The sequence below is a fragment of the Lissotriton vulgaris genome, chromosome 2_1 (genome assembly GCF_964263255.1).
Source record: "Lissotriton vulgaris chromosome 2_1, aLisVul1.2, whole genome shotgun sequence".
In the NCBI taxonomy this organism is placed as follows: domain Eukaryota; kingdom Metazoa; phylum Chordata; class Amphibia; order Caudata; family Salamandridae; genus Lissotriton; species Lissotriton vulgaris.
In genome coordinates, this window is record NC_141687.1 from 1143368643 (window position 1) to 1143381035 (window position 12393).

General features: G+C 49.1%; 1 protein-coding gene and 1 non-coding gene across 24 annotated transcripts in view; both read right to left on the reverse strand.

Moving 5' to 3' along the window:
- PUM1 (pumilio RNA binding family member 1) overlaps nucleotides 1-12393 on the reverse strand; it is a 1043345-nt gene that overhangs the window by 163544 nt on the left and 867408 nt on the right. For 20 of the 23 annotated variants that reach the window (XM_086956835.1, XM_086956828.1, XM_086956827.1 and 17 more), the window contains 2 exons: nucleotides 6753-6887; nucleotides 5817-5954 (listed from right to left, as the gene is read on the reverse strand). In XM_086956835.1, the coding sequence (XP_086812961.1) occupies nucleotides 5817-5954; nucleotides 6753-6887 (273 nt within the window). The remainder of the gene's footprint in view (nucleotides 1-5816; nucleotides 5955-6752; nucleotides 6888-12393) is intronic. The other 3 variants (XM_086956846.1, XM_086956839.1, XM_086956823.1) reach the window with 1 other exon arrangement.
- Nucleotides 6217-6305, reverse strand: LOC147731718 (small nucleolar RNA SNORD103/SNORD85). The gene has a single exon (XR_015308892.1). It is a non-coding gene; the product is annotated as a small nucleolar RNA SNORD103/SNORD85 (small nucleolar RNA).

Here is a 12393-nt window from a genome sequence, read left to right on the forward strand (position 1 = left end):
TCGTGCGGTCGGGGGCAGTCCGAACTTTATCGGTGGCGTAAGCATTGGAGACGGACTGACCTTCTTCAAGGGTGTCGCCGTCTTCGATCCGACCGACTTAGTCTTATCACCAGTTTGTTTCTGGCCTTGCGTCGACTCGAGCTCTTGGTGCTCAGCAGGCACGCTCTTTTGCTTCGACTTGACGTGCTCTTTCGAGCCGATTTTGGTTTCCGACTCGAAGGCCTTGACTACCAGTGGTTTGGAGGCTGGAAGCTTCGGATCGAGAGTCTTCTGAGCCTTGAGTCCCTTGTTAGTGTCGCCATCTTTTGACGTCTATGGCGTCAGTGGGACGTGCTTGACCTTAGTTACAGGCTTCGGCGCCCCAATCTTCGGGCCGACACCCCCTTGTGACCCCGAAGGGTCGATGACACTTCAATTTGATTGGGTCCGATGAATCCGAAGTAGTCGATCCGAGGACTGTCTTTAGCAGTTTCGGTTTCGGTTTTGTGTCTGTCGGTTTCGGTTTCACCGTTGACTGTGGTTGATCGACCGATGGCTCCTTAGATTTATTCTTAGCCGGGCCTTGACGCGGGGCTATAGAAGGTAGTTGAAGATCTTGGCTAAGGCCTTCCGGCGATGCCTCGACCTGAGCCTTTGACAGTACAGTGTCATCGGCCCCCGCAACTGCGGTTGGGCCTTGCTCATCGCTTGAGTCATCGACGGCTCCGATGGCCTGTGCGTCGTCTCCTACCTCGACGACGTCTTCATCATGGACGTAGTCTTCTTCGTCTTCATCATAGTTAGAGTTCTGCTCCGATGCAGGATCCGATTGTTGTTCAGGATCTTCCTAAACGACGCCCTCGTCTGCTTCGAAGATGTTCTCCGGGTCGGGTGCTGTTTTCTGCGCCGACTGTCTCGCGGCACGTCGAAGCCGAAGTGTTTTCTTTGACCTGAACCGAGAACAGGCCATGCAGCTGGCCTCGTCGTGGTCTGGAGATAGGCATTTATTGCACACCGGGTGCACATCGATGTGAGGGTATTTAGAGTTGCAAACGGGGCATCGTTTGAACGGGCTCCGTTCCATCGTCTATCGTTGATGGGGCCTTTGGTGTCGAAAAAGGCAAGCAGCCTTCGACGTCCAGCTCGAAGAACTGGAACAAGTACGCTGCACCGAACGAAAAGACAATACCGACGCCCTGAAGGCCTTTTGGCCTTGTGAAAAAGTTTTTTATATTGATTCCGAACTTGAGTTAAGAAAGTACATCCAAACCCAATGGCGGGAAAAAAACAATCTGAGGATGGAGAGGATGCCCATGCGCACTGTAGTCCAGGGGAGGAGCACCTATCTCGTGATACTTCGAAGACTCTTCCAGGACAACAATTTGCAATCATCTGGACCCAACACTAGGCGGCGATCTATGCACAGATATGAATTCAGCAGCCCACATGCCTCGAACCAACTGTATATTTGTATACAAAACATTGGAATAGAGTTCAGTTCTTGAGTGTGTGAGAACATTTGCTGACATTGTGTACAACAAATGCTTTACCCTGTCCTCTGATACAGTCTTACTGCTCGTCCAAGGTACCACTTTAGAGAGTAAGGTTATATCTAACTTTAGCCTCTGCCAAACCTCTGGGGACTGTGGACTCTGTGCACATTGTACCTTACTTGGGTCCAGTATAAACAGAGCCACTTTCTTACAGGTGATTCACCACCAGGAAAATTTCCAGGTAGTCCAGCCACTTCCAGAGCCACATGGCCTCCAGGCACAGCGTCTGTGATCCCACTCTGCCCTGTTTGTTGCTGTACCACATAGCAGTTGTGCTGTTCGTGAGCATATGTACAAGTCTCTTGATGGATAGAAAGAAGGCTTTCAATGCCAAGCGGGTGGCCCACAGCACCAGAAGGTTGATATTGAGATCGGTCTCTGCCTGAGACCAGAGGCCTTTGAACTCCACCTCTCCCAGAGAGCTAACCCAACCCAGATGCTATACACTCTGGGTGGGGGAGAGAGGAGTCTGCCGCTGATCTTATCGTGGTCCAGTAACAACCTCAGCATATTTTTTCAGTCTCCTCTATTCTGAATGTGGTTGGAGTGGTCCCCTTGATGTTGTGCACAATGAGACTTTAGATCCCACTGCAGAGCCTGTGTAAACCACCTCGAGTGCTCCTCCAGCAGGATGCAGAAGGGCATCAATCCAAGCAGTCTCAGAGTCGACCTCACTGAAATGCAAGACTGAGGCTGAAAGATAGGGATCATAGCCTGAATGTCTTGAGCACTTTTACAGAGGAAAGGCACAAAACAGTGTCCAGAATGGAACAGATGTAGGGGAGAGTCTGAGAAGGAGTCAGTCGTAACTGGGCACATTGGTAGTGAACCCCAAAGATGACAGGGCGTTTAACATAATCTGAAGGTGGTAAACTACTACCTGGGGTGAGCATGCCTTCAATAGCCAGCCAGTCATCCAGGTAGTGGAAGACTGGCATCCCTTACTTCTGAAGGTATGGTGCGACCACTGCCATCATTTTTGTGAACACGAGGTGCACTTTTGTAGACCAAATGGGAGCGCAGTGAACTGAAAATGCTCCTTTCCCACAAGTAGCGCTGATAGTCCTGCAGGACCGGTGTATGGAAATAGCAGACATGCAGGTCAACTTCATCATACACTCTCCAGGTTCAAGGTTAGACAAGACCGGGGCCAGTGCAAACATTTTGAATTATTCCTTCCGGAAGAAGGCATTTAGAGGGCAAACATCTAAAATAGGAAGGAAGGCCTACATCCTTCTTGGGCACCCGGAAAGCAGCAAGAATAACATCCATGTCCTACTTCAAGCATGGTCAGCCTCTCAATATCCCCTAATCAGGAGAGTACCATCAAAAGGCATGCCCATGACAAATGACTGGACGCTGCTTGAAAAACCATTAGACTGCAGCAACAGGTGCCTATGGCCTGCCAGATGAAATTGGAGGTGTCCAAGCCACAATGAATTGTGAACTTTGGCACGTCACAACCATCTTGTATAGCCTGGGCAAGAACAGGTTGGAGATCTTCTGGCACACAAGGAGGACTTGAGCCTTCCCCAGGGTGTGGTGGTAGCATCTCAGGAGGCAGTTGGCATATACAGATCGAAGGGCCAGGCTGCTGGATAAGTAGACACTCCTTCAAAAAGTTCCACCCATTTTTACTTTGGGAATATGTTGGGGTTAATCTTGTTTGCACAATCAAGATTTTCGGGGAGGGGTGCTGTGATAAAAATGCAGGGTTACCAGGGGCAGGGCAGTGAGATTGTGTAATCTAGCAGTGGACTGGGGGACCAGAGCAAGGTTTGGCACATGCCCCAACAGGGTGTCCACAAAGGCCTCATTAAAACGTAAGAGGTCTCAGTGGATGTTTGCCCCAGATGAAGGAATAATTGTACTGGAGGCACATATGTCACCCTTAAACGTGAAAAAACATGTTCTCCCATTTTTTTTATGGACTCCTTGGCTGCTAACGGTGATGCCATTTGACGGCATACCCGAGTAAGTGGGCGTCAACTGAATGCTCGGCATCATCGTAGACGGTATCTTTTATCGACCAAGAAGTTAAGATCTTTAGCAGCAACTAGGTTTTCTATGAAGATTTCTCCTTTTTTTTAACTTCATTTGGCATAGTATATACAGAGCCAGATTTCTACAGTTGGGACTAAAGTTGATAATTCAAGGTGTCAAACAACTTACTACATTAAGTCCGATCTGATTTTAAAGCCAAAATATTGCAAAAAGTAGCAATGTGCAACTTCAACAAAGTTGCCACTTTGTTGCCTTAAATCTCCTTTGTCCTTAACTGTTACACCAGGAGCCTGAGACAGCTTTCTGCCCTCCTAGGGAGACATGCTAACTGCCAGAAAAGCAGACAAGAGGGGCTTCACTGGAGAGAGGAGGAAGCCACAGGTGTTGTCCCAAAAGGCCACCTTTAAAGCAGAAGATGTCTGAGGAGCAAATGGGGAACATTTGGGAGAAGAGTAGCCCTATTGTTCAGGCAGACTAGCTAGCAGCTGGGAAGGAGGGGGGAAACCTGTTGTCAAACCAGGTTTTCAGGGGTGTGTAGCCCCCTTGGTAGCCACACCTCTGGGTTGGGCTAGGGAGCTCTCGAAGCAGAGAGAAAGGTTCTGCTATGCTGAGAGTGGGCTGAATGATGCACCTTGGGGTAGCCAAATGCCACACCTCCCAGGAAGTGGTCATCAGGAGGGAGGGAGCCTGGAAGCCCATTGGCTTCCAACCGCATTCTACCCTACGGGCATTTTCTGAGCATAAATATGCCACCCCAGGCACCCAGAACTCACATCTCAACCTGGCCTGGAAGAAGTACAGGACTGCTCTACCGCACCCTGGAACCAGCAAAGAGAGACTGTACTGGTGTAAACTGCACCTGCTAAACTTGGTGGCTAGCAAAGAAGAGGTAGCCTGCTCGTGAAAAAAGTCTCCAGTGCCAAGCCAAAGTAAAGAGATTTCAAGTGTCAGTTGGCTAACCTCCTGTTCACAGCACAAGGCTACAACAGCTGAGAAGCTTGCTGGGGCAAGCTGGTAGCCCAGAATCTTCAGACCACCACCAACTGTTGCAGTGCAGCATTAGACACCAGTTCCCCAAACTTGCATGCAAGTTTGCTAAGCACGCAAGAGTAGCCAGAGTGCAACTTGGTCACTAAGAAGCAGAGTTATCGCCCAGGTAATGATTTGGCTGTGACCGCAATACCAGGCGACTGGTAGCGTTCTGGCGACTGTATTTCTACCAGCACTGAGGGGACTTTGAGGGGCGTTGACATTGTCACAAGGACAGCCTCACCCCCTTCGTGGACAGAGTAGACTTAGGAAGACCCCGGTAGACCACATCACATCCACAGCATCCTTGTGCATCTTCAGCATTTTTCATACCTTGCATAGAAATGTATTGCTAAGGAGACACAGTGCCTAGAACCGCTTTATCTGTGGAGTTAACGGATTCTAAGGACTTAGCTGGTCTCCCTGACTGACTGCCCACTGGATTTGGTTGCCTAAATTGACTAAGTGACTACAATACAACTAGCACTTTTTGGTGAAAGCGTTTAGTTTCAAATTCGTTCAATTTGTCAGTGCTTGTTTACAGTTTAGTGAAATGCTTTTAGTATACCTTGATAATTTCATCTCTGGTTCCTTCTGGTGGATCTTTTTAGTTGGGGTGTCTAAAATACAGTCTATTTTAATAAATGGTGTCAGATTTCTTGAGTGCATTTCTTCAATTGTTTTGGTGCAGTTTAAAGTTATTACAAGTGTACCTTTGTGTAAGCCTTGCTGCTCAGAGCGGAGTTAAAGGTTTGACAAACGAAACCTACTGGTCCCTAAAGCGGTTGAGTAAGTATTACACAGTGAAGTTGCACAACCTTACCATATAATACATCCCATTTCTTCACAATTGGTTTCTGCATTTTTATTTCGGTTTCAATATGCAGAAAATATAATATGGACAAAGAAGAGTGATTTTTTTCAGTTCATTTTTCATCTAAACTCAAGACTAGCTTAGATTGGAGTAAAAAAAAAAAAGTTTTTTTTTTTTAGATTAGTTCTCTTACAGAGGCCTGCCTTCGTTACAAAACAAGGGTCTGATGTCATTGTTGACACTGCAATGTGAAACCTCAAATAGTCTTTACTGCAAAACTGCATCATGCTTCAAAATCTGGTCTCAGCAAGAAGCCTGCAAAAACTCTGGCATCTCAGAGGAACGCTATGGGCTCTGCCTAGGTGTTGTTGATCTAACCTCGACCCGCCCTACCCACCCACCCAACCCCTCCCCACCCTTCACATCCAACTACTCACCTGGCTCTTGAAAGCATCAATGATGAACTGCAAAGACTGCGGCTGCACACATTCTATGCACTTCTGCACCACATGATTTCCATTTTGATCTTTAACGCACTTCAAGACGTGACCATCTAGCTCCCGCACCATCTCATTCTACCGAAGAAAAATACAAAGGAGGCACCACCAGCATCATCATTTACAAACAACAAGGCATGAGCTGCATTTAGAACTTGAAACAGAAGCAGCACAGTTAGAAGTCTAAATGTTATGATATAGGAGTAAAACCTTTCCTTTCAGACTGAACGTGAATGCAATAAGTAACATAATTACATGATGTCATAATGATCATTCACACAAAGTTCTGTCTACTTCCAGAGTACAGCAAATAAACCATTTGCCATACAACATATCTGAGCCTGGCTCAGACTGCTGAGTAAAGGCTATAGATCTTATTACAGAACAATGTTCTCAGTGAGGGCAAGTGTGTGATCCATCCGTGCCAGACAAAGAAAAATAAAACTAAATATAATTTGCTACCGCATATTTGAAGTTTCCCACTACTTTATAAAACTGTTGCTACTGTTTACAAGCTCTATTTAAAAACCTCAGGAGGGATGTATGGTTTACAACCCCTATCCTATGTCCTGAACTATTAAATGCAGTGAATAAAAATCAAGGCAGTCAACAGATAGAAAACTCTGCCCAGACATCTGCTTGCGTGGAAATTCAAATTTATAACTAACAAAGCCTTGACCATGGTAGTTTTCCAACTCTCACTCAGCAAATGGACACATTTACTATTTAAAGGCGCAAATCACCATCTGGGTAAAATAGGAGGACAGCACATACAAGACAAGAAAGAAAAAAAATTCACACAGAAGGAAGGCACATAAACACTAGTAAAACACAAAAAATAGGAACATGAAAAAGTAGTGTAAAGTTGAAACTTACAATTACCTGCTGGTCCGGTGGGATAAACTCTAGGGCCTTCTGGATAACCCTGCAGCCGTACATCTGTAATGCCAAAGACAGCACGTGCCCTCGGATGCGCTCAGCCAATGCCAGCTTCTGTTCCAAGCTGCCAAACTAGAAAAAAGCAAAACAAAATAAAAAAAGGCTGTTGGCTAGCACCCCAGCATAACATGGAAAGATTCCCCTAGGAAACACTTGTCTTAGGGCAACAACATGAAAGAGCCACTACCAATTCAATGATAAAATGTTCGTAATGTTTCACCTGCACCCGAGAGACATTCTACAGTTACACTGTGCACCTTAGTTGAAAAGTTTGATATAATCTTAAGTTTATTCCAGTTTTATAAACAATAAAAAAACAGAGCATATGTTTTAAAAAATGTAAACATATATGAAAGCACAAATCATTACACTGAAAATTGAACCAAAACTAGATGCAATAGAAAGCCATCCATTGACAAGCTCTGGGAATACGTTTATAAAAGGAATACAAAGTGCATAAAATGTAAGCAAGTATAAGAGTTTTCACTGCCAATATATACTCTTCCCTCAAAAAGCCAAAGTTTTCTCTACCTTGTACAGCAGACAGCAAAGATCTGCACAAACAGTATCAACTGAAGGTGGATATGAGCATCAGAAAGAAGGGGCCAGTCTGCAGGATGTGTTAATGTTAAAATCGGATTTATATAACGCTCAGCTACTCCAAGGAGTGTCCCGGCGCTTTAACAAACCTGATGCAGAGGTCAGGGGCAGATGAACGGACAAAAGAGGTAATGAGCAAACAGCCAAGACTTAAGCTCCTTCCTGAAGGCTAGTAGTTTGCCGTTTTTCCTCAAAGATACGGGCAGGGAATTCCAGAGTAGAGGTGCCAGGTGACGAAAGGAGCAACCTCCAATTCTCACCCGTCTAATGGATGGAACAGATGCCATGGCCAGGGAGGCCGATCTCAGTGTCCTAGTAGGCAAATAGAAAGCCAGACGTTTTCTTATGTATTTCGCACCTGAGAGAAAGCGAGCGTGAGCGCCTTAAAAGCAATCCGTTTTCTAATACGTAACCTGTGCAGTCTTTTAAGTAGCTCCGACGCACTGGTTCTCCGATGGAGACCATAGATAGCTCTCGCAGCAGAGTTCTGCACTGTCTGAAGGCGCGAAAGAAGATACTCTGGCAGGCCCAGGTAGAGTACGTTTGCGTAGTCCAAACGGAAACCTATCAGGGCCTGCACAGTAGTTTTCCGATGCTCAATGGAGAGGATCGGCAGGAATTTTCTCAGCATTTTCAGAATGCCGAAACACTTCCCTGCGAGTCCAAGAATCTGGAGCTTCAGAGTAAGGCCATCGTCAATCTGTACTCCAAGATTCTTGGCCTTGGAGGACGCAGCCGCCGGGGGATACATGTCTGGGGGCCACCAAGACTGCCATCTGGGATCGGGTGGGCATCCGAAAAAAAGCAACTCCGATTTATCAGAGTTACATTTGAGGCTATGATGTTTAAACCATTCGAAGACCGCGCCCAGACAGCCTCTGATCCGCAGGCCATCAAAAATGGCACCCTTCTTGCAAGTAAAAAGGAGCTGGGTGTCATCAGCATAGGACACTATCTGGGCACCAAGCGACTCCGCCAGTGCCGCCAAATGGGCCATATAGATGTTAAAGAGGGTGGGGCTTAAAATGGAGCCCTGAGGCACCCCCACCTCCAGTGGCGGCATATCGGCGGAGAACGGTGAGGCCCAGGCCGTTTGCCGGCGGTCTGTCAGAAATGACTCAAACCAGCTGAACACCGCTCCCCGTAGCCCAATCTCTCTGAGTCTTAAAAGGAGACCGCCGTAGGGAACGGTGTCGAAGGCCGCCGACAAGTCCAACATTACAAGCATGGCCTTACCGCCCGCGTCTAATACCTCTCTAATGGCATCGGTGACTTCTAACAGCGCGGTCTCCGTGCTCATGTTGGCAAGGAAGCCCGACTGGGTGTCATGTAAGATGTTATTATGTTCTAGGTAGTTGGAGAGAGAGACGTGGACGTGCTTCTCCTCCACCTTAGCCAGTGCCGGGAGGAGGGAGATGGGCCTGTAGTTGGCATGGACCAATGGGTCCAGATTAGGCTTCTTCACACGCGGCAGGATCAGGGCATGCTTCCAGGCCCGGGGACCCACTCCCGTGCTTAGCGAGAGATTAAGCACCGGATTTACCAGGGAGTTGATAGCAGGAGCTACTTTTCCGAGACATTTTGCGGGACAAGGATCATGAGGGGAACCAGATTTTAGTTGAGTGAGAAAGTCCAGTGAGGAAGAGAGAGACAGGGGAGGAAAATCAGATAAAGTGGGACCATCAAGGACCGAAGATGTGAGCAGAGAGACACTGGTCTCCGGTGAAATCACTGCGCTAGTGAGGGGAAAAGCGTCTTGTGTAATCCAGAAACTTTAAAACAAGGCTCTAAAATGTGTTCCTGGGATCAACAAATTCACAGAAAAGCGTTAAATGAGTCATTATTTGAAATGAGCATGCACAGGGACCCTTAATTGTAAGCCCTAACATGTTTCTCCAGCTCAGGCGATTCACTTTCCAAAGAAACTCCTAGTAATCCATTTTTTGCCTGCAGAAGGGCTAGGAATTGGGAAGAAATAAGCATTCTAGGGTAGCTTAATTCTAGAAGCACACCATCGAATGGGAACAAGCCTTCAACAGTTAGGATAAGTTACTTACCTGTAATCCTGGTTCCCCTCCAGAGGTATACTCATTAAAGTCATAAGCAGTGAATTATCCCCGCCGATGTGCGGGACCCCGGAGCTTATAACAATATATATACATATATATATATACATATATATATATATATATATACATATAAAAAATTACTATGCAGCCATATAAAATCCAAACTAAAAAAGGGACAAACAGCCAGAAAATAACTCAGCCATACTTGCATAGTAATACATTACTTAAGAAAACTTGTAATAGAGACCATACACCCAAATGGCTTCATACAAAAATTTCTTTATTTTCCAGAACAAGGAAAAAAACAAGTATTTGAAGGCAGTTTGGCCCATAGGCTGGATAGGAATTACTTTCTTGGGACAGAAAAGAAAACTGGCACCTCGCCTTTAAGACTTCCAAGAATCGAGGTACTTTGCCTTTAAGAACCTCAGAGAGCCCTATGCTCCCAGCATGCACCACAGGTGACAGTTAGGTCAGTTCTTTTTGTAAAGGCGTATAAAATACCACTTGAAACCAGTACTAAACATTGCTAGACCGGGGAGGCGGGCGGGGTCCTTATGACTTTGACGGTAAGCCCGTCTGCGCCCGTCCGCGACCGGAACGCGACCAGCGCCAGGACCCCTGGCCCCCAAGGACCCCGACCGACCCGCCTGACGTACTCCGCCGCCACCCTCATCGCTCTCAACTCCGGCCGACTCCCAGAATGCCATCAAGCCACTCCACGACGCACCCACGGACCTTTCAGCTGCCACGCCTGCAAGTTCACCTGCATCCGGACCTGCCCCGCACCAGCACCCGCCAAGTCGAACACCAGCAGCACCCACCTCAAGTGCATCCTGCTCAACACCCGCTCCGTCCACAGACACGCCATCGAACTCTGGAACCTCCTAGACGCCACAGCCCCTGACGTCGCCTTCCTCACTGAGACCTGGATGAACGCCTCCTCAGCGCCCGACATCGCCATCGCTATCCCAGAGGGCTACAAGATCGTCCGGAGGGACCGCAACGCCAACCAGATGGGAGGAGGCATCGCCATCATCCACAAGAACACCATCCGTCTCACGACCAGCACCGACAAAACCCTGACCACCGCCGAACACCTGCACTTCCAGATCCACACCAACCCGAACACCACCCTCAGAGGCACCCTGATCTACCGACCCCCTGGACCACGCACACAATTCAGCGAGGACATCGCCGACTTCGTCAGCCCGCTTGCCCTCCCCTCCTCTGACTACATCCTCCTGGGGGACCTCAACTTCCACCTGGAGAACAACAACGACCGCAACACCACCACCCTACTGGACAACCTCGCCAACCTGGGACTCAAGCAACTGGTGTCCACCCCCACCCACCTCGCCGGACACACACTCGACGCAGTCTTCTCATCCAGCACAGACATCGACTTCAGCCACGCCACAGAGCTTCAATGGACGGACCACAGCTGCGTCCACTTCACCTTCAAGAGAACGACGACCCACCACCACCAGCAACAGGCCGCCCGCAGAAGCTGGAACAAGGTCACAGCAGACCAGCTCGCCACCTCCCTGAGCCAGCACCCTCCTGCCAGCTCAGCGGACCCCAGCCAGGCCGCCGACAACCTCACGAAGTGGATCACCATCTGCGCGGACGAGCTCGCCCCGCTGAGGACCCCGCCCAGCAGACCCGGCAGCAAGAAAGCCCCTTGGTTCACCGACGAACTCAAGAGCTCCAAGAAGAACTGCGGAGCCCTCGAGAAAGTCTGGAGAAGGGAACCTACACCGGACAACAGGACCTCCTTCAAGCTTGCCACCCGGAAGCACCACCAGCTGATCCGCGCCGCCAAGAAAACAGCATTCAAGGAACGGCTGGACAACAACGCACACAACTGCAAGGAACTCTTCAACATCGTGAAAGAGCTCTCCAACCCCAGCGCAGGAAACAACGACATCACCCCATCGCAAGACCTCTGCAACTCCCTCGCTTCATACTTCCACAACAAGATCGCGGACATACACAACAGCTTCAACAACCATCCAACGCACATCATGACCGAACAACCACCCCCCACCACCACCCTCCACGCCTGGACCCCGATCAGCACCGAAGACACCATCCGCACGATGAACTCCATCCACTCCGGATCACCGACCGACCCCTGCCCTCACCACGTCTTCAACAAGGCCGACGCTGTCATCGCACCCCACCTGCGAGACATCATCAACACATCCTCCGACACCGCCACCTTCCCTGAGAGCTGGAAACACGCCGAACTCAGCGCTCTACTCAAGAAACCAACAGCGGACCCCACCGAACTCAAGAACTACCGCCCCATCTCGCTCCTCCCGTTTCCAGCCAAAGTCATCGAGAAGACCGTCAACAAGCAGATGGCCGCCTTCCTCGAGACGAACGGATCCCTCGACCCCTCACAGTCCGGCTTCCGAGCCAATCACAGCACCGAGACCGCCCTCATCGCCGCCACTGATGACATCCGAGCCCTGATGGACAATGGAGAAACAGCAGCCCTCATCCTCCTAGACCTCTCCGCGGCCTTCGACACGGTCTGCCACCGCACCCTAGTACAGCGCCTCAGCAACATCGGAATCCAGGACAAGGCGCTGGAATGGATCATCTCCTTCCTCGACGGAAGAACACAGAGAGTCCGCCTACCACCGTACAAGTCAGAGGCCTCCGAAGTCATCTGCGGCGTCCCTCAAGGATCATCTCTGAGCCCCACTCTCTTCAACGTCTACATGAGCCCCCTCGCGGCCATCGTACGCAAACACAACCTCAGCATAATCTCCTACGCCGACGACACCCAGCTGATCCTTTCCCTGACCAACGACCCCGCCTCCGCCAGAGCCAACCTGCAAGAAGGAATGAGAGAGGTAGCCGAGTGGATGACGACCAGCCGCCTAAAACTGAACTCT